At 37.2% G+C, this 22846-nt stretch overlaps 1 protein-coding gene across 15 annotated transcripts in view; it reads right to left on the reverse strand.

Moving 5' to 3' along the window:
* Positions 1-22846, reverse strand: part of ROBO2 (roundabout guidance receptor 2) — a 470469-nt gene that overhangs the window by 405960 nt on the left and 41663 nt on the right. For all 15 annotated transcript variants that reach the window (XM_087756937.1, XM_087756931.1, XM_087756935.1 and 12 more), the window contains exon 2: positions 13048-13374. In XM_087756937.1, the coding sequence (XP_087613063.1) occupies positions 13048-13374 (327 nt within the window). The remainder of the gene's footprint in view (positions 1-13047; positions 13375-22846) is intronic.

Here is a 22846-nt window from a genome sequence, read left to right on the forward strand (position 1 = left end):
GTGCCATGGGGTAAAGAGAGTGTCTTGACAAAGAGAAGACAGACACTACCTAAACCACTGTCACAACCAGAAATGCCTATCTTATCTCAGCATCTTACCCACAGATATGGATTCAACCTGAAATCATATTATAGCAAAAAAGTTTTGTTTATGACAAAGTACAAAACTTGTCTTGTGAGATTTTCCTTAAGAGAATAATCTTGGCAATACATCTCAGACTGTTGTTTCTTGTAAATAAGTTAGGTTAAAGCCACAAAAAAAACCCCTCCAATCACTTCTGATGAACCAAAGCCCAAATAACACACAATACAAGCAAAGGGTGCTGCTTTCATAGCAGGTTTTTCAGCACCTTCCTGGATGATGTGTTCTACCTCTGCTCTGACTGCTGCCAGCTTCATGACTAAGAAGAATGGCAGGCCAAATCTTGCATCCTTCACAGAAGTCTTAAGCTAACTTTTCCTGGCATGCAAAAAACTGATCGCATAGAAAGTGGTACTTTCCCCAGGTGTCCCTATGGCAAAACAACATACCTCCCCAGCATTGGGTTATTAACGTCTCATTTTCCTGATGGTCTGTGTTGGCAGCCATGACAGAAAGCTTTGAACTTGTTTATTCACACTTGTTTAATCCTGACTCCACACAGCACATCACAGCCTGTGGGGCTAGGAAGATGGATGAATGAAACCAAGGCCACGAGGGGGTCAGGGTCATGGTGTCGCTGGATCTCATTAACTCCATCACTCACTGTAGCAGGCGCTTCAGAGGTCACCTCAACTGAGGAGTTTGGGATAGGCAATGGAAAAACTGCTGGCACAAGTGTACACATATTCCCTGCAGCTGATGCTACATATGGAAATAAGTACTGATCTTTACTTACACTGCCCCTTGAGTTCCTAGGGTTTTTAGTCTACTTGGTTAGAAAAAGAAAAAAAAAAGGTTTTTTTACAAATATCCGATAGGTGTCACAGCAGAAGCATGAAAGCTGAGGAGAGGATGACTAAAAATCAGAAAAAAATATCAATTTAGTATTTCTTCTGTAACTATTTGCATCTGTACTGGACTAATGGAAAGGGAGCAAAAAGAAAACACAGTGTCATAGACTAGCTCTGGTATATAGTGAGAGTGGATGGAAATACATACATTTTATACCACAGTTGTATTGTGCACACTGTGTGCCTGACGGAGAAGCTTCTCTGAAGCACAGACAGCAACAGATGACACTAAAACCCCTACACTGTCCGTTACTTAGGAATTTTAATGTACATCAAAGATAAAGCCTACTTTTTAAAGGATGTATGTTTATAGTGTATATGTATTTCACACATATATACACATATAATTTTATATATATAAAATTATAATATATATAAAATATATATGATAGTTAAATAGCTGTACACTGTACAGGTCCTAAACAATATTGCCAATACTTTATTATAATTTGAGAGTTCATACTCCCATAACTTTAGCAAATAAATATGTTATTAATAAATACATTGCACACTATATCCTGTTTGTTCACCAGTTCTGTATGTCGCTGTTAGGAACCTGATGACATGCTAATACAAAGCTTTCCTTTCTCATAGCTCTTTACTTCTACTTTTTACATCCATTCCTCATAATGAACCATTCTGCAAAAGTGAAATTATTTCCGAGAGAGATGAAAATTAGTATTATTAAACTATCTGTAAGCACATCTGCGGCACTGGAATAAAACAACTGTGAAAGGGGTTTAATATGACAGAAACCAAGTTCTCATTTGTTCAGTATGCAGATGTATAATGAGAAAAGTGACACATAAACCTCGATCTGCACATATGCACAGTGTATTTATGATAACCAGTCAAAATATTTTGATGAATGGCAAAATTAGGAAGTGAATTATACAAAGAATAGTCAAAGACAAGCTTTTATTCTAGCAAGTGAAAACAAGTCCTTACAATCTGTCCAAGTTATTTGATAAAAAATCCAGATAAAAAAAAATACAGGGCTCTGTCCCAAACTCCCCATTTCCAATTTCACAACGAATGCAAAAGCATTGGCTTCAGCGGAAATATCATTTAGACTAATGACACTGGCAGGGAAAGAAGTGATTCTACAACAATTTGCAGATCAAACTGTACTACCACCACCCATTTTTTTGTTGATTTTTTTCTTTGCCTTTTTTTGGCGGTGGGTCTTGGGGGGGCGGAAGCATTTTCTAATTTGATGGGGGGTTTTTCTGTTTGTTGGTTTGCTTTTTGTTTTGTTTTTGCAAGATGTCAATTTCTTAGAGAGAAATTAAACCTTTTTGTTTGGATTTCTGCAATTTCTTTCCCTATGGCCTACTTTCTGAAAAGTTTATTTATATTAAGTGCTCCCAGGGGGTGGGGTGTTTTCACATCTTTCACTAAGATTGATAGAATCAAAGTTTACATAATGCACATAAGATCTATTAAAAAGTCCAAAATTTACTAGGAACTAATGTATTCAGAATCAGATGTTGCTCAAAGAGGAACACAATCTGAACAAAAGCATGAAGACAGACACCTGTTTATTATAGTAGGCAGAGGGATGTAAATAAAATGAAGAATATCCCTCATATTCTTAAGATATCACACTACCAATCAAAGGATTTGGCTTTTGCTCATGGTTCTGCAATCAACATGATACATGACCTTGAACAGATGGCTGTGAATCTCAAAGATGACTGATATTCAGTATTGCCACTACTGACTTTTAGGCATGCATCTCTAGGAGGGGAATTTACAGGTTTTAATCAGGTAATTAAGTTGCTTCTACAGTAGAATAAGAATTGTATATATGCTAGTTGAATGAACAGGCGCTCTAACATATGTATCTTTAGCACCTAGAGTGGTTTAAATCACATTTCCCGGCTGAGTGTCCAAACTGCAGACTACTTATCTCCCCCTCCAACAATCCAAAGAGTGAACATAATTTAATCAACCCAAGAATGAGACTACTTGAGGAAGACATGATTTCTAGTTGCTGTTCCTAAATTTGAAATGTAAAAGAAATACATAAAAATGAGAAGACAGAGTTAGAAACAACATAGATGGAACACAAAAGCAAATACTTTCCAAAAATAATTTCAAGTTAAATTTTTTTGCCATTTACTCTTTAGTAACCAAAATTCTTTGCTAGAAGAAAAAGTCATCCTGATATACCTTGAAAAGGTTAATTTAACTTTCCAGTTTGCTTCAATAACTTCTAATTTATACTTAAACTATGCTGTTATATGTGCTTTGTTATCAACTTAGTTTAAAAACATTCTAAATATTCTATACTTCAAGAGAAAAGTGAGGTGCAGAGAAAGAAAGGAAACTCTTAACTCTGTGTACACGTCTTTCATAAAGACAATCTTGCAGTAAAGATAATAAATATCTCAATGACTAAGGTGACAGTGTTTCACCCATACCAGATGCTTTCAAGTACTGCACGTTTTCCACTACCTGTGCCTTTTTCTGATTCTAATCAAGAAAAACAATTGTATTTCCCCAGAATCCACGAGGGGAATGAACTACTTAAACTGTTTAAGCTCATGTGCTCTCTAAACAGTGTCTTTATTTGTCACTATCCAACCCATTGGGCTAGATGGAACAACTGGTGTGACCCAGTAGTGCATTATGCCACTGCCTCCGATTTAAAAGATGAAAGGTTTCCTGAAAACTGAGATCACAGTCCCAGTTTTCAAAACTAAGAAAAAAATAAAAATGTATCATTCTCAAAACCACTGTGTGACCATATTGCAACCAAATGTCTCTTCATACTAACAGCTAATAATCCGACTATTCCAAAGGCTATACCTGGCATGTAAAACCTGTGAAGAATTTGCATCTATCATGGAAATAAATTGAAAGCTGTCCTGAGGACACTAATTTCTTTCATTTCTTTCATCATCACTAAATTCTTTCTTCATTATAAAATAAAAACTAAGAAATTTTATGTAACTACCTCAACTGTGCTCTTCTGGACAAAACACGGGAATTTCTTACATTCTAACCACACCTAAAGTTCCATTTAATATCTGTCTCTGCTAAAATACAAAGTGATCATCCTATTATCTGTCAGCTTTAGGGGTTTACAATACTGTCAGTCACCAAGCGCACTACGTACAGCCCAGAATAATTAATTCCAAAAGTTGAAGTCAGAGGGTTGCAATGAATTCTTTTGTTCTTTTTCCACACCTACTTTCTTCTAAATTATACTTCTGAGTGTGCACATGTACAGCAGCTGGGGAACTTTTTGCATGCATTATGATCTAAAAAATAATTCAAAAGATTAACCAATTCAAATTCTTTTGCAAGATTGCTACTCACCTTATCCACTTAAACTGGGGATATTTCCTCAGATTCTCACGTATGGATTGGTGTTTTGAGATTTAACTGAAGCAGAATGAGAGTCAGTGAAACTATTTCCTTCCCACAAGCAATGTTCATGTGGCTCAACCTTGCTGGGTTGGTATTCTGTTCATAGACTGACAGAAACTTGTTTCTTTCCCATTTATTTCATCAAATGATTTTGCATAAGGGGGGCGCAAGAGGCAGGTTCAAGTCCAATTAGTAGAAGCAAAGTCCTCCAGCAAGATGCAGGTGGATTAAGAAATTGCCAATTTTGAATGCCAAGGCCACCTTCTACTTTGGCATACAAGGTTAGGCAAAAAGCCCAGCAGGACCCAACAGGAGGATCGCATTAAACAGGAAGAACTGGACGACATTGAAGACTAGTGTAGGAGACACTAGATGAAGGGGAATAATAGAAAGTGCAAGGTCATATGCTTTTGAACTGATCACAGGGAAGTTTACTGTAAAGTAGAAACTCATCTGTTACAAATTATAAAGGAAGAGAAAGGTCTGCATCAGATTACTACAGAATAACTATGAGCTACCAAACGCTTAAAAAAGTTAAACGTGATCACAGGACTGATAGATGAGGGAACAGTGAAGGTAGTTATTAACAGTAGTTCATAATGCACAGCATGCAAGTCTTGAAATATTATACATAATCTACCCACCCATGTCTCAGAAATCTAGAATAGAACAGGTGAAGAATGACTATGAGGATCAAGCAAATATTTTCCAAGAGAAGACATGAGCTTTTCTTGTTTAACTTAGCAATAGCAGAGATTGGAAGTGACACCACTGTGGTCTATAAATACAAAAGAGAGAAAACAACTAAAGGAAAATCAGATCACAAGAACAAGCATAAATAAAGCATATTTATGTTTACATTGGAAACATTAGAACTATTTTTCTTACCGTTGGAAGACTTAAGTTCCAAGACATGCTTCCAACAGAAACTGGGAACAGAGTGAGTTTGGGGATGAAGGAGAAAGCAATCAAACTACTTTTCAAAGTGCAGCTTGAAATGCTTCTGAATGGAATTACAAAATACAGCTGTGTAGAATTCAGGGGACTCAGTGATCCATTTCTTTACATCTACATCCCTTTGTACAGTGGCAGACAGATCTATGAGACAGCAGAAAGTGACTGTGTATGTCCCCCTCCGCTAACAGGACAAAGCAATCTCCAAAGTATCAGTATACATTCACATCACTGCCACTTGAAAAATTCAAGCAAGAGGAGTGGAACAAACCCACCACTTCATTTCCCACATAAATTCCAAATATTAGAAACTTATTCAAAGTATAACATCTGTGGCAGCATTTGAAGTGGAAGTATCACCAAAAAAAAAAAAAAAAAAGAAAGAAGGATAAGGTTCTGGTGTCCTCAAACAAATATAATGATTATCAGAATAAAAAACTATATACCTATATAAAATATCCACCAATCTCACCCTAATAATTACTGTTAATAACCATAGTAATGAACTTTGTTAGAATTGAGATCATGCAACATTTGCAAAGGGATGGTCTGAAGTACCAGTTCAAATGAGTACTTTTTTTTTTAAGCCTGACATTGCAAAATAGTACGTCTGAAGCATATGCCAACAATAGCTAATATTTCAATTAACATTCAAATAGTGCTTGTAGGCTCCTGAGTAAAGGGAACAGAGTTGTAAAAATGCAATGTTATCTTGTTCTCCTTTATTTCCCAGATGAACTAAAAATGAGAGAAATGTCAACCAAAAAAAAAAATCAGTACATGATGATGCACACGCTAACAGATCAGCCAATAGCTGATCTCTTTCAAGGTTTCTGTAAAGTCATCAGTAATTCCTTAGCTTTCAACATTTTATCAGGTAGAGCATTCAAGGATATATAAACAGCAGGATTTGATTTTAAAAAAATAAAATAAAATCAAAGGCAAGGGGAAGAAGGAAGCCGATAAAAATCAAATTAGGAAATGTGCAAGAAATTATTAGAAGCAGAATCAGATTGAGCGCGCTGCAAATAGCTTCTAAAAGTGTAATATTGAAAGTTCTCTTTTAGGTGGGGAAAAAAAGGGTAGATCCTGGGGAGAAGAATCCAAGGAATAAATTAGAGATCCTGCAGAAAGCTTCTCTAACCATTCCTGGATGTGAGAAACTATTTCTACTACAGGAACGCCGGGGATGATATTAGGCTGTGTGACTACACAGTGCAAGAGAGCACACTGCAAAGACATCCTAACCAGTTCTGAAGGAATTAATTCACATTGTGGAACCAACTTCCAGCTGTTAAGGAAACTTTTCACTGGTCTGGTGTACCCGTCTCGGCACACGTAACCAGCTGAGCTCAAGTGCTCACAATGAACACTCTTCTGGTACCCAAGAAGCTTGTTTTGTGTGAACCTGCATATCTCTCTCTAGAGTTCATTGTGCCATGAACACCTATCAAAAAAAATCTATTATAAAAGATAACCACAGTATGAAAAGAGCAAGAAAAAGAAAATGGAAAATGAGAACAAGGTCTGGAGAAACCTACAGGAACTGTACAGCTTGATATTATGATTGAAATCATGTTAAATATCTTTGGATGTACCATCAATGTGATAGCTCTTAAACGTGAGAAGTCATTAGCATTTTTAGCCTTGAACTAAACATTTAAATCTGCATGTCCAAGTGGAGCTCAAAAGATAAAAAATGAAGATGTAATGATGCAGTCACCTGTCTAAATCCTAGTGGATGATGATGGGAACTACTGTTTTTGTCCATGTCGAAGGCATCAATGCCAAAGCACAAACAGTTTGTGAGAAATGTGCTAACGACAGGAGATACAGTTTAGTTTATCCTGATGAAAAGCACCTCTACCATAAAAAAAATCTAATTCACTCTGCCTGCTGGTAGAAAAATCACACCCTCTCAAATACCTAGGTTTCTTATCGCAGGTGAATTCAGAAGCAGTAGAAACACATACTCAGCTAAAAGCTAAACTAATAAAGTAAATAATCAGAACTACTTTTTTGGCTCAAAAAGAAACTTTGCAATGAGACATCAGTCAGGTCTTGATTTATCTGATATGGCTTCACTCATTGGTATTTATTAACCTCTTTTAATTCCTAATAGTGACTGTAAGAATTAAATTATGTGCTATACAGAAATGCTGTATTATATAATGGTTTCTAACAATGGTATTCCCAATGGCTTCATCCTAATCAACAGAAATTGCTTATTGCAAGCTACAGAAGTACAGAGAAGGTTTGAAGTGTTCCCCCCCATCTTATGAAATCTGCCTTTTCCCCAGTTATCTAATGAGAGACAATTTTATTTTTTTTCTTCTACAAGGGGAATTTTATTTTCATTTAGTGTGCTGTGATAATAGGCATGGTTTGTTATATTTCTTCTTAGAGAAACATAGAATAAGAAAAAGCATTATGCCTTTCAATGTCCTAATATGTCTCATCCACCGGACCACAGTCTCCAGCATTTCAATTTCTACAATAATTACTTCTGTCTTGATGACAGCAAAAGACTGCCAGCTCAGACAGCAAGCTTTTCACACTCTGTTCCGAAGGATGAGGGTGAGAGGGGTATAAGTAAATGAACAGGATGTACTCTCCACATGTGAAAGTAACCCCAAAGCAAATCAGACTTTGAAATTACCAGTAACAGAATTAATAACAATTTTTATATTTAAGTCATGTTGAACAGAAACTAGATGAAAAAAATCACCCACCCATTTTACAGTTGCATACATTGTGCTCTTTTTTGTCCTATTTTACAGGTGGTCTTTACCCTGAATATCACAAATGAAAGTGTTAACTTGATTATTACAAGTATATTGCAGCCTTCTGCACATGCTCCAGCAAATAGTCATTAGCGTTATGATACAGAGATGATTGCATAGCATATATTTTATACCTCTCATCCTTTATTCACTGAATATTAAAACGTATCTGTTTTATTTGTAAAATTACTGTCGCTCACGTTTAAGGTCTGGCTTATGCTTGCTTTGGAATACACCTGTGACTCTTCACACTAAACTCAGTGTACTACAACCTCTCTTGTTACAGATAAAAACATAATTCAGTTTTGGATCTAACATAAACAGGATCATTATGTTTGGAGAGTGTTCCAAAGCCTGCTATTCAAGCAATCTGTGACATATAAATAATGCAAGACCTCTTCTTTCTCCAAATGACTTCAGTTCAAGCACAGACTCAGAAAGATGGAAGCCCAAATTTATACTGCCATTACAGAATTCAATCTATTTCTGGTTCTCCAATTGAATTATGACTCAGAGTCTTCCACTGTTTTCTATTAGCACCAACCCACACACTCCTACCCTTTGCCAACCCATGCAGAAAAGAATCTTATTTGTGAATATTCCCCTGCTTTATTCTTGTATTAAAACAGCAGCAAATCCCAGCTAATCTGAAAAGCCTCATGTTTTCTTTTAAAGGAAAGTAAAGTAGAAAATTGGTCTTTTTTCCCTCCCTTGACCCCTGACCTTTGAACCACAACCTCCTTGCCACTAAAGCGTTCAACACCTCATTTAATCTCTCCTCGCTGCATTGGCACAGCACTGGAAAAGAAAAAGGGAAAAAAATAATCTGGGGACTTCATCAATTTTTCATGAATTTTCATTTAGGCCAAAACCCCCTCTTACAGTGGTCGATAGATCAAGCTGCTGTCACATATTTAACACCTGGGGCTACAGCTGCTATCTCTGGGGGCTGCTGCTGACTCAGGCTAGATCAGAGGCAGCCTTAGTCAGTGCGAGGACCCTCATGCTCTTTCTCTTGCTTACATGTGGCGCCCCAGTGCTTGCAACTGAAATTCCAGCTACAGTCGCTATTGCAAATGTGACTCCTGATATTCCCACTGGAAAACTCCACCACATAGGGTCCATCGTGTCAATTCATACATTGTGAAAAACTGTGCTTGTATTTTAAAACTTCTGGCTTTCAAATATGAAAGCAGTTTCATAAAAGATCAAACTATTTCAAGCCTAATTCCCTTTCTAAAATCCTCCCAAGAAAATCTGAGCATCGACATATTTCTAATAATGCCAACCCTTGTTCAACTTCAATAAAAAAATTCTAATACAAAAAAATCAAAAGAAAGACACTTTACTCTTTTGAATACAATTCCTTGTAGTTGTTTTAAGACTAGGGCATTTATTTTTAATGATTTAACCATAAAACCTACAAATATCACATCAGAATTTGCCACATACACAGTGGAAGAATGGGTTTGCTGCTAATATTAGCATTATTTTTTGCTTCTGAGGAAGCTCCTACTGAAAAAGTAACCCACACAAAGCACACCATGGATTAATGCATTAAAAAAAGAATGAAATAGAATAAGACATATCAATCCTAAACTGTGCCTTCAAATACAAACTCCTATTTCTTCCTAAATGTCTTCTGGAATAAAGACTTTCTAAATTAAAGGAAAAAAAAAATTTCTAAAAGTACATTCTGTATGTTAATGATGTATTTTAAGTAACTTCCCAAATCACAGTTCTTCACAGTTTCACCGGCACAGGGAAATTTTTCTGAGGACATACATCAGCGCAAAAATATCTGCCCTTGATTGTACGCACATGCGTCTGAACAGGCATGGATTTAAAAGCATACTTAAATGCTCTGAATGGGCTGGTACCTAAATTCTTCGTGTTTGGGAAAGGTGTTAACTGCTACTCAGTCAAAAAAGGACTTAGAGACTTCAGCAACTTGCAAAAAATCACTCCAAAAAAACAAGGGGCAAAATGATTGCATTCAAGATGGGCCACACTATGCTCTGAATCATTGTATGCCCCAACTGGATTTCACTTCAGAGTTTTTCTTCTGTCTTTACACATAATAGGGATACATCAGAAAATTTTCAATCCCAGTACTGTTGTGGCAGGTGCCCATGTAGGCGGGGGGGAAGAAGAGAATGAACCACAATTAACACCGTTTATCATCTGAATGCATAAGCATGAAGACACTTAACAGATACATAAAACCAATAAATATTTCTTCATAAACCATTCAAAAGTTGCAAGTGAACATTATTGCCAACTGACAGTTTAATAAGCAAAGTAAAACAATTACTGATTCTTTCACTAAACCAGCAGACTCAAGCACTTTAAACCTGTAAAAACCAGCAGTTTGTCTCTAATAGCACAATTTGAGGCCACCTACAGTCAGATAATAATCCAAAACCCTGTTGTCAGCAAAGGACAACCGTCCTTTTTCTGGTGATGAAAACAGCTTGGCTTAGCACGGGAAAGAGCAGTTTTCAACACCATTACAGATAGCGCAAGTAAGACGGGATCGCATGCGGCTGTCCCGGCTCCCGTGGACAGGGCTGCAGTATCCAGGCAACTCAACAGTTTTCAGCAGCAGTCGAGAACAGGTGAATGAGGACTCGCTGCTGACAACAGGCTGTCGGCAAAAACTCATTTCCCTAGCGGGCAAATGGACTGCTACAGACCTGCCCATCTTCTTCAGTCCAGAAATGCTGACATTAGAAAAACAGTTAAAAGCCTTAAAACAACTGTTCTCTGAAAGCCACTTGAAAACTTGATTAGAACCAAAAATCATATTAAAAGGTGCCTCAAAACTAAGGGAAATGGGGTAGTTTTGCTATCGTCCTCTAGAATATGCCTTTGATACACATTGAGCATTGCCATGTGCTTTTAAAACCAGTGAACATAAAACCAGCAGAATCTCTAAAATTAAGTAAACAAGCAATGTACATATTATTTATATTTCTTTCTTTGATGAAGACCTTCCTGTAATCACAGCCAGGGTATGGCTCAAAGGCAGACAAAGCACCGTTGAAATGGAACAGGAGTGCCTGCTTTAGACTGCTAAACTTTTTAATTGGGGAATTCAGTCAGTTAAATTTCAAAGCTATGAAAACAGTAAAATAATCTGGTGTCAGGTGCATGTTGCTATTCCAAAAACTTTGGGTATGGTTTCAAAGCTCAGGTTTCATGTTCTATGATCCTGCTTTAAAATACCTCTGACAATGAAACACACTTTTATTATTTTTCAAGTCTTTTACTATCTCACATACAGTTCATGCATGACCTGCCACCAGCTACAGTGGTTAAAACAGTTACTCCAGAGACTAGGGATATTGTAACAAGAATCTCTCAGCAGTCACTGAAGTAGGGATCAGTGAAAAGTGACGAAATATAGAGCACCTTTAAATTTCAAAATAATCAGTCACTTTAATTCGATAACTCCAGGTATAACTTGAACAATCTTCTGAACTTTGACAGGAGATGTCTGAATCTCAACAGGATTGCAATAAAGATTTCAAAGTGTTTATGCCTCTCTCAGGATTTCTCAACAGTTTAAAAACCACATGTACAAAGAAAAAAATAGTCCAGTAATTTGTCTAGAGTCATACTCACCCAGATTTCAGCCTTCCTTAAAGTGGTCTTCTCGATTCCTAAATACCTACACCAAAACTGAATAACATTCTGTGATGCCTTTATTGGCAGATACACATTTACTCATGCCCTGAATGTGTACCAAAAACTGTTTCCTTTTTTGTTTGAAAGAGTTCTGAGTCTAGGTTACGAGAAATGAAAGGTTGTGAACAAGTCTGTTCTTCTTGACTTATATCACCATCTAAATATTTCAAAAATGGCATTTTTTGCAATTTCTGAGAAGACTGAAGCCTCAAGATCACATAACATTAGATATAAAAGTCTGCAGACTGCATCAAGAATAAAGATTTTTCTTCTGTTCTTCCCCCTTGCCTTTAAACCAACATACCTGCCAATGTGTACTTAAATCCATTCTTTATCAACTAAGCAATACAAGTTTGTGCTAAAGCCTTACTTCAGTCAAACACATTTTAGTGAAACTACTGCGATATGAAGAACTGTGGGGGGAAAAAAAACCTGAAGTCCAGCAAGAGTTGAGAATTCATAAATCTACTAAAATACACCTTATGTGAAAATACACAGCTACCCTTAGTTGGTATTCTGAATAACTAAGCAGCAAAAAGATAATACACAATGCATTGTATTTTATGTATGATGAGCTTGTTTGCTATATGAGTATAATGAATGTCTCTGCTAACTCTACTGGAAGCAGATCATGCATGCCGGGTGGTCTCTGAAAGAGCCATGATGACTTCTCTGTTAAGACAAAGAGAATCGATAAAGAATAAGACTGCTCTGGATGATATGAGAAATGGCCAACAATTTCACTTGCCATTCACTTAATGAATGAGGCCTGTATCAAGTTTATGACAGAGGAGCATATACTGAGGTTTCCAGCAGTACAGAACATGAGTCACCAAGAAGCTGTCTGCTTCTGTTGAGGTAACAGATGACTAGATAAAGAGAAACAGACAGTGCACCTTATATTAAATGATAGGTATTTTTCCACATTACTATCAGTAAAACCAATTTTAGTCATAATTTAAAAATTAGATTATTCTTTAGAGGAAGATTAGCCTTTGTCCATGTTTGTGCCAATCATGATTACACACTGGTTAGAACCTTGCTTCAGTATAAATCATGTATTCGGTATGGTCACTGCTACTGTATAAACACATGTAGAAATGCCTTGACTGAGAGCTATAGCTAATGACAAAATGCCATACATATCTATGTTTGTTATCTCCCAGATTGCTGACTGTGTGCAAGTGCTGGATGACAGCATAAAAGCAACTATAAAGTTTTACGAGTGCTAATCATACAAAACTACTCACATGCCACTTCCAGAGATGCATTGCGACTCACAGCTTCTCCTAGATAGTTCCTTGCTACGCAAACGTAACTTCCTTCATCAGGTTTACTCCTGCGTCCATGCACAATACGCAAGAAAAATAAAGATCCGCTGGGCAGCAGCATGCGGTGGGAGCGCGGATCATCCTTGTCTGTTTCCACTCGCTCTCCATCCTTGTACCACTCAATAGTAGGAGTTGGCCGTCCTTCAGCTTTACAGTTCAGAGTTGTTGGCTCTCCTTTAGAGACTATCACATCTGAAGGATGCTCAACAATCCGTGGTGGAAAGTCCTCCTGGCGGAGACGGGATCCTAGAAAAAAGGAAAGGAGAGAGGGAGGAAAGAACAATTTATTTTAACTTTAGGCTTCACAAAGAGTTCTCACAAGTTACTCTTTTAATACCACAAAAATTTTCAAAGAAAAGAAAACATGAAAACTTCTACACATCTGATATTGTTTTGTCTGATATCAGAGATTTTCAAAGATAAAAAACTGAGTTGGACTACAGATATACACCTCTAAGGCATTATCAAATCTGTACCACATGCAGACTAGGCTTAAAGGAGGATCTCTTACACATATGCACATGGTGATCTTTTCCTTGTTCCAATAATCCTTCTATTTACATTTGCTTCTAGATCCCTGTGTGCTTCCAGATTCCACTCATGGCTACCATCTCCCATCCTTTCATCTTCCTGCCTCAATAGATGGACATCCAAAAGCACTGTGTCTTACCACCCACCAGTTAACAGTTCTTTGTTTTATATGTATACTTTGCATCCCTTTTCCACAAACAGCCCAGGTATGGAAACAGAAGGAAAAAATAAAACAATCCCAAAACAAACATAAACCCACAACTGAAACCTGAGAAGTATTCCTTCCTTCATAAATCTCTAGTACAACAGTTGGCAACTTTAAGTGTTCAAAGTGTCTGAAGTCATTCACGAACTCTGTTTTTCTTTGGAAATCTCAAAAGTCAACTGCACTTTAGAAATTTTCAGTAGATTGCATGCATATACACACATATACAAGTACAATATAGGCAGTTGTGCACCTGAAAATGCATTGCAAACACCAGTGTCTGAGAAATCATTATAGGTCCATTTCCCTTTTTCTTCTCTCTGCATTCATCCTTTTCTTCACTTTGTTTTTGGTGTCTGTCATCTTTCATCTGCAAATGTACTCTCTAACCCATTTGCAGTATCCCTAAATTCCTACCAACGCTGCATCACAACCCTGGTTACATGGTTACTGAGAGTTGAACAGCTCCAGAATTTCTACATAGCATACCTAACCAGGGAACTGAAACCCTGGATTATCCCTGAGTGTGCTCCAGGGGCTCAGTCTGAGCGCAGCATACCTTGGACAGAATGTGGTTATACTTTTTCCACTTAAATTTTTTTCAGTACTAAGGATTAAGTAAAAAAATTAATCCCTCTGTCACTGGAAAGTAATCAAACCGCTCTTTCAATTGCCCACCAGAATACTATTTTTCACTTTACAATACTGATAACGAATATGCCATCATTAAGCCTTCACAACTATCAGGACTACTAGGTATTGATAATACTGAAGTGTCTACAACACTAATTTTGTGCTTTCTACAACAGCAACTTTGTGCCTTGCCCTGTACTCTTCTGTGCAGCCACTTCGATACACTGTTCTTCTGCCCTTCTGTATTTCCTTTACACTCAGTTGCCTTCCTGCTACCTAGGGCAGGGAAGCAGCAGAGCCCGAACATTGTCCTCCACCCTCTCCAATGAAGCCTTAACCTGTCACTCAAGTCCTGGAATAAGAAAGACAAGTGCTGGCAGAGGGGAAACCCTACAGAAGTAAGGTATGTGGAAGAGATTTGTGCTGGGTCCACCGCCCTGGAGAAAGTCACAGTGCCAACCTTCCATTACCGCCTTTACCATGTAGTGCAATTTCACTAAGACAAGTCACAGCATCCCAAATCTCCACAGAACTCTTGTCAAAAAAATTATAGAATCATAGAATTGTTAAGGTTGGAAAAGACCCTTAAGGTCATCAAGTCTAACCATTAACCTAGCACTGCTAAGTCCACCACTAAACCATGTCCTCAAGCACCACGTCCACCCGTCTTTTAAATACCTCCAGGCATGGGGACTCAACCACTTCCCTGGGCAGCCTGTTCCAATGCCTGACTACCCTTTCGGTGAAGAAGTTTTTCCTGATATCCAACCTAAACCTGCCCTGGCGCAGCTTGAGGCTGTTTCCTCTCATCCTATTGCTTGTTACTAGGGAGAAGTACACCCTAGTACACCTCGCTACAACCTCCTCTCAGGTAGTTGTAGAGAGTAATAAGGTCTCCCCTCAGCCTCCTCTTCTCCAGACTAAACAACCCCAGCTCCCTCAGCCGCTCCTCCTAAGACTTGTGCTCTAGGCTCTTTGCCAACTTCATTGCCCTTCTTTGGACACGCTCTAGTACCTCAATGTCCTTCATGTAGTGAGGGGCCCAAAACTAAATTCAACAGTATAACAACACTAGCTAAATTTTGCAATACCTTTTTTCTGAAAAAGATAATAATCCTTTCACAATTGTTATGCTCCTCATTACAGCTATTAACAGACAAATTGTAGAGATGAGTAAATGCAAGAACAGTGTCACCCAACAGAAAACCTCAGTCCAGACTCCTAACTTCAGCATCAGTCATTCAGATATAGTTCATTACTGCATATTTAATTAGCCTTTATTAGCGTGACAAACAGTTTTTCTGCAACAAACACACCAGAGTAGTTTGTGCCTCTACATTGCTTCTCATAAAAATAAAGTCAGCTCTCCTAATTCAGCGAATCATGGAATAATTTGGGTTGGAAGGGACCTTTAAAGGTCTAGTCCAAGTCTCCTGAAATGAGCAGGGACATCTTCAGCTAGATCAGGTTGCTCAGAGCCCTGTCCAACCTGACCTTAAATGTTTCCAGGGATGGAACATCTACCACCTCTCTGGGCAACTTGTTCCAGTGTTTCACCATCCTCATTGTAAAACATTTCTTCCTTATATCTAGCCTGAATCTACCCTCTTTTAGTTGAAAACCATTACCCCTTTTCCTGTCGCAACAGGCCCTACCAAAAAATTTGTCCCCATCTTTCTTATAAGCACCCTTTAATTGCCAGCACAAATCATCTTTCCTAGCATGGATCCTGAAAATCCTTTGAACAGAGCTGCCACGCTAGTACAGTTGGACCGCACTTCTTAAACACAAGGTATATCAGCTTCTGCAGGTTAGTGAAACATTTGTCTCAATTTTCTGATCAGCAGTTTTGCCGAGTTGTAGAAAAGTGATTTAGCATCAGTATCTTATATTCTAGGCACTACATATTTAAAAATATTGTCAATGCCTCGTTTACTCCAGAAGTTATGAGGAAAGGAATAAGGATCCATTCTATGGCGTGAATCCACATTTGGACTTCTGTTTTACTAACACTCAGGTCATTAAACAAAGGCTTGCCATAGCAATAAGGTGTTATACCACTGCTTCACAAATGGACTCTTTCAGTGGCTACCAGATTCTATTACCAGTATAGCAAAAAGTATCCATAATCTGTACTGACGGTACATGAAAAAACACAGACAATTTATACCTAAGCACAGATAAACTTAGAGCACATTTAGAAAAGAAACATGTATTTTGTTCTCCTTTCTAGTAACAAAAAGACATTTAAAATCTAGCAGAATTTGCAGTTAAAGTGTATCTCTAGACCATGATCCCATACATAACATTGAAAAAGACCGAGATCACCATTAAAGGAAAAGATTAAAAATTTCACAGTACATGAGACTAAAAAGCAAACTTCATACATTGACTAGAGACATATAAAATACTCCCCACACCAATCTACCAACTTACTTCATTGCTTATTCTCAAAAGAAACAAACAAAACTGCATTAGTGTTAAGAAATTCCTACAAACACCTAAAAACACCAAAGCTGAGGTGTTTCTGAAACTTTAGAGGGACTTAAGTCAGAGAAGAGAATAGATACAAGTAAATTTTGATAAATAGTTAGCAGAGTGTAACAGAATTAGTAGCAAATAAATGCAAATCCAAAATATTAGTTTTCTACACAAAGGTTTGTTGATAATGTCCAGAACTCGAAGTAGTACATTCTACAGAGAATTACAGGCCATGTTAAATCCTTTGAAAAGGGCTTTCTCCCGTAAAGAGTTAAACCTTCCACCTTATACAGCCCAATTCAAAACCCCTCCTCAGGTCATAATAGGACTAATTCTTCCTCTTCAGTACTGATGTTTATCACAAAACTAATGTTTACCTCACTCTATCCTAATTAAGCAATTTGTGCTCAAGAAAGGGTTGAAATGTGGGCAGCACAGACCATGCCAATCAGCAAGGAGAAAGGCTCAGGCTGTGTTCTGAGGGGGGCTCATACCAGGCATTCCTGTGGTGGCTGGGTGTACTTTCAGCTATCTCCTGCTGCAAGTTATTTCCTTCAATATGCACTTAAGAGGGAGCAAGAAAAACACACACAAGAAATCAATCACAGAGCACAGCAGACTCCCTCCTTCAAAACTAAACTGAGCACCTACAGCTATTCGAGAAGGATACTCTGATTTAGAAAGATCAAGCAAAACCAAAACCTTGACTCCATTGCTTCTCTTCTGGCAGACACAGACACTGTCTACGTGCCAGAAAGTGACAGCCTCAAATGGTGTTTTCCTAGTTGAGCTTTGATTCTTCTGCTATGGCTCCCCCTTACCCCACCTCTCAATACTCTTACAAATACAACCTAATTTGGAAGGAACAGAAAAATGATTAACCCCCTGAGCTAACTGGGCACAAGATGATACTTTTCCTTTTACTGGAGGGTGAGATGGAACCACTGTCTACTCAAGACAATAAGTGGTTGCAGTGAAGCAAGCAACTGGTGGTGTATCCTGGACTACCCATGCAGCTTCCTTCTCCATTCTTCCCTCAAGGATTTCCAATACAGGAATACCTCAGGCATGCATTGAGCATGCGAATAACCCCCGAGTTTGAAAGTCCCTAAGTAGTCATTACTATGATGGACTGCAATGACTTCAAATTATCTGTGACATGGTGTTGGGCAAAACACGCCTTTAGAAAAAAATCCTACAATATCATGACTAACTGAAAGCTGCCATGAAGCTGCAGCTATGAAAAGGAGAGCATTAATGCTTATTGAATACATGCACAGAGTACTCTAATACCTACTGTACATTAAGGTTCACATAACTATTGCAGATGACTGGTTATTACACATCTCAAGAAGATTAGTTTCATATACACCTCATCAACTAATTCACAGAGAAAGTTTTAGGCTCACCTTTTTGCTTATTACTTTACAGAATAATTAAAACCACTGTTCAAAATCAAAAACCCCAAAACATACACAAAAAAGATACTGTGCAAGCCTATTATAGTATCTTACCTTTAATATTAATGTTTCCTTGTTCATACTGCAGCATTAAACAAAAAGTTACTAAGATTACTCCAACAAAAGTCAAGACATAAGCCATCTCTGTTCATCTTACCTCTCTGTATTTTTATCCTGGTGTATCTTTAAAATCTCATCTTATATTTTACAAATATTTCTTCCACAAACTGAGTAATTCACAATTACAATTCATTACTGAACATAATTCAGCAGTAAAAAAGATCATCACATACAAAAGCAAAAAAAAAGAGCAGTGATTCTATTTCACTTCTAGCATCTGCCACAACATGATACTCCTACATTAGTACTAGCGCAAAAAAAGGAGAAAAAACCCAACAGGTGAAATTATAAAAGAACCAGATATAATGACATTCTGTCTTGATGCTATCAGGCAAAGCACAAAAAGCACAGAAAATAAGTACAGCATTCAACATTACCTCAGTGTCATCTGGAACACTGCTAATCACAGACCCCAGCAATACATGTGTGATTGTTAGTTTTGTGTGTGAGAATAAGCTAGAAAAAGATGGATGAGGATGGTTTTCAGTATGTGGTGAAGGTATAAACAATCTTATAGTCTTCGGATTTCAACATTAGTTCCATATAATAGCCTCGAGAGCAGTGGAAATAAATAAATAAATAAATAAAAATCATTGCCTTTATGCTGTTGAAGTTCCCAATAAAGTTTTGCTAAGACCATGCTATAGCCAAAACCACCACATCTGTTTATGCTACTCTACTAGATAGCTCAATGTTCTCTCCTTCAAACAGCTTTTTTATGGGGATAAGGCAAAGAAGGAAGGAAGCAGCATCTGCAGGGCAGCTTCTGATATCTACTGATTAGAAACCCATTAGTAGAAATAATTCAGACTTTCAGAAAATATGGCTTTGGGACAGATGTGAACTGATGTAAATGTCATAGTAGAGTGGATGCTACCAGAGCTAGAAAACCTAACATGGGAGAGGTGCTTAGGCAATATTTCATTAGTAACATATGTTACTGTTCAATAGTCCTCAGTGGGTAAATCAGAACTACTGCCAACTAGCAAGTGACAACTGATGGAACGGCATTAATGCACCACTTTACCCCACATGTTTATTTTTGACCTTAACAGATTAAAATATTTTCACTGGTTTCTTCCCAGGTAAATAGTGAAGTAAGACTATACTGCTAATTGTTTGCTGTTGTTCACCTTCCCCTTGTTTGCTGTTGTTCAAATTCATAAGCCAACACGGAGTTAAAAGAAAAAGATTATAAACCTAAATGAAAAAAAAAATAAATCACATTCAAAGCTACTTAGCCAATAACAACATTTATTTCACTGAAAAGCTCCACGAAATTTTCCAATCAATGCTTCAAGTAAATAAAGAGTAAAATATTGAATCAGTTAAGTCTAGCTTTTATATTATTATTTCATTTTTGCTTCTACTGGTAGATGCTAGTACTTCTACTTAAATGCAGGATTTTTCTATATTTCATAAAGAACGTATCTGAAAGTTCTACAGTAAAATGTAAGTTACAGCCTACAGTTAATGAAAGCTAAACTATGGATCATGAAATCCTGTATTAAATTGTTCACTAAGCATTAATGCTATTCTCTTACATGCTTATTGTGAATAAAGTCATCTTCATTCTAAAGTGAACATCAAGTTATCAACTTGCATTGTCTAAGATACTGCAAGACAATGTTTTGTCACTCTTAACAAACACAGCTTTCATTTTCAGATACCAAAGCCTGGTAACTACTGATAATTGCTGACCTGATAAATGTTGACTTATGCGAAATGCTGTAGTTCTTGTAATAATAATTGGTGACTTTATAGATTTGTGATAAACTGTCACTTCACAGGTAATGAACACTCTTGCATTCATATCTACCTTTATGTGAATCATTTCTGCATCAGTCATTGCTAATGTCTATAGAGGTCAGGACATTGAACATGTGAAGCCCAGCCTCATACTGGAGCCGACCAAGAGGAAGCTGATGGAGGAAACAGTTTGCCACAAAAAGAGAGGAGAGGAAGCTCCAGTTATTTGGGTGTCCAGATGCAGCACATGCATTGAAATACATTCACCACCTGCTCTGCTCTTCCACTTCCCCTGTTGTAACTGAATTCAGATGTATTGCATGAGATATTCTCTGAGAATCACCTTCAAGACTACTCTTTTGGAAAGTGTAAAAGACAACGGTCATGCATTCATTTTGACCAGTTCAGCACCATCAGTGTTCTGGCTAAGCCAGACTGTTTCTCACAATTACCAACAAGCCTCATGGATTTGCTGTAATATTCTCAGACTTCCTCATAAGTTTCCTCAGAGATCCAATGTACCATATAGTTATAGCTACACTGACAGCATATAAATAGAATACCTATTATTTTCAATTTAGCCTGGTTGATCCTATAGCCAAATAATCCCCCAAAAATTAATTAGATACAAGAATTTTTATTAATCAAAGAAATAGATTTGCTTTAGAGACACGGCAACAAGAAGAAAAGGAAACTAAAACAAAGAGTCAATGTTCTATTCTTTTTCACTACATTTCCACAAAGCCTATGGATTTGCAATCCCTACCCTAAGGGTAATGTGCTCCGTGCGTGTGTACACATGTAATATATACACATATCTTCACAGAAAAAGGCATTTTGCAATTCACCTTCTAGTCCTCCTAGGCCACCATCTTTCAAATTTCAAAGAAAAGACTTTTCATTTATTGCACTTCACGCTCCTCCAGTTTTAATTTATTAGCTTCACATCAAGACCAAAAGTTGATTTCATCTATTAAGACTACTCTTTATATAAGCAGCTACAAAGCTGTCATACAAGAAAAGCAACAGTACAGACTAAATTCATAGCTATTTCATTGATTTCTCAAGTCACCAAAATGTTCATGGCTAGTGGTGGTTAAGAGAAAGGCTAGTGATTTTATTGTAACTACCGAGCTATTTTAAAGAAAAAACAATATTGTATCAGTTTAAATATTAATACAGATCTCAGAATTGCCTTCAAGAACCTCCTCAATACTCTCTCTTCCTTTCTGACTTTATCTCCACCTGTCACCACTTTCCACCAGTGATTCAACTGTCTGACATACCATTTATTTGCATCTCTTCACCTCTTTTCCAGCTTTTTCCTACCTGACTTTCCTACATACAGAAAAGCTCTTCCTAAGTTGATCTCTAAGGCTACTACTGCTTTTATATCCTTTCTGAAGACTCACATTTTGATTCCTTTAATATTCCAAAGATATAGCTTTACTATATTCAGATAAAAAAAGAAAGCCGGGACTAGATTTTCAATAACAGGACTAACAGCCATTTAACACTATGCATACCAGACATCATCCCTACTACAGAGCTGCCACCTGCTATTCTATCCCCCCTACTGTTCTCATTTTACTGCTATGCAAAGGGAAGTTTAAAATATGATGCGATGTATTCCATTGTGTCACACATTTGAAACATTTTCAGTTCAATAGTTCTGATAGGTCATGCTTAACAGGTGTATTATATATTTAGTTCAGAAAAAAAAGTAATGCCTGAAATACAACCAAACTGAAAGACAAGTTCATAATATATGCTTAACTATAAAACCGTAGTAGAATAAAGAAACTTCAAGCAAAAAAGTCATACAGACATTCAAAGCTTATGCCTGCTACAAGTGAAAGCAATCAATATTGTGTCTGAGAGATTATTAGCTTGTTCTGTGCTTTTGATAGCATTTTGAATGCATTCCTTATAAGAGTTTTGCCAACAACACATTCTTCCTCAGACAGTGTAAAAGGCCTGTACATCAAGAAAAGAAGCAGCGAAACCGTAATAGGGGAGAAAAAAAAAAAAACAAAAACAAACCCTCCTGCAACAGAATACTAGACGCATGAAGGAAAAGGCCTGAATATATTTGATTTTACTTAGAGGACAACTCCAAAGATACATTTTAATGCCAAAGAACCTTCTTTTATGATAGAATCTTGGGTTATTTTCCACTGCACAAAATAAGGAAAAAAAAAAATCTGAAATTAAGGTATTAAAATCACAATTTAAAGAATAATGTGCTTTAAGGACCAGATGGATAGCTACAACAGTCTCTGCAGAATCTTTTCTGGCTATGTAGGATCTGCCACATGGCCAGGCTTTCATTCTTTTTTTTTTTCCTTATGCAGACTCTAACACTTCTGAATGAGATAACATTAAGCTTGAAAAAAAGACACTCCTGCAGCTACTTAGTTAAATCTACTGAAAGACAGTCACAGTTACTGTTCATTTTCCTTTTTCTTCATATGCCTTGTTCCACTTAGAAAGTGCTTATCAGAAACACTTATTACACATATCTGTTAGATATAATGAA

Source organism: Nipponia nippon, unplaced genomic scaffold (assembly GCF_047370975.1).
Source record: "Nipponia nippon isolate SJK-2023a ecotype South Korea unplaced genomic scaffold, ASM4737097v1 scaffold_2, whole genome shotgun sequence".
NCBI classification, from domain to species: domain Eukaryota; kingdom Metazoa; phylum Chordata; class Aves; order Pelecaniformes; family Threskiornithidae; genus Nipponia; species Nipponia nippon.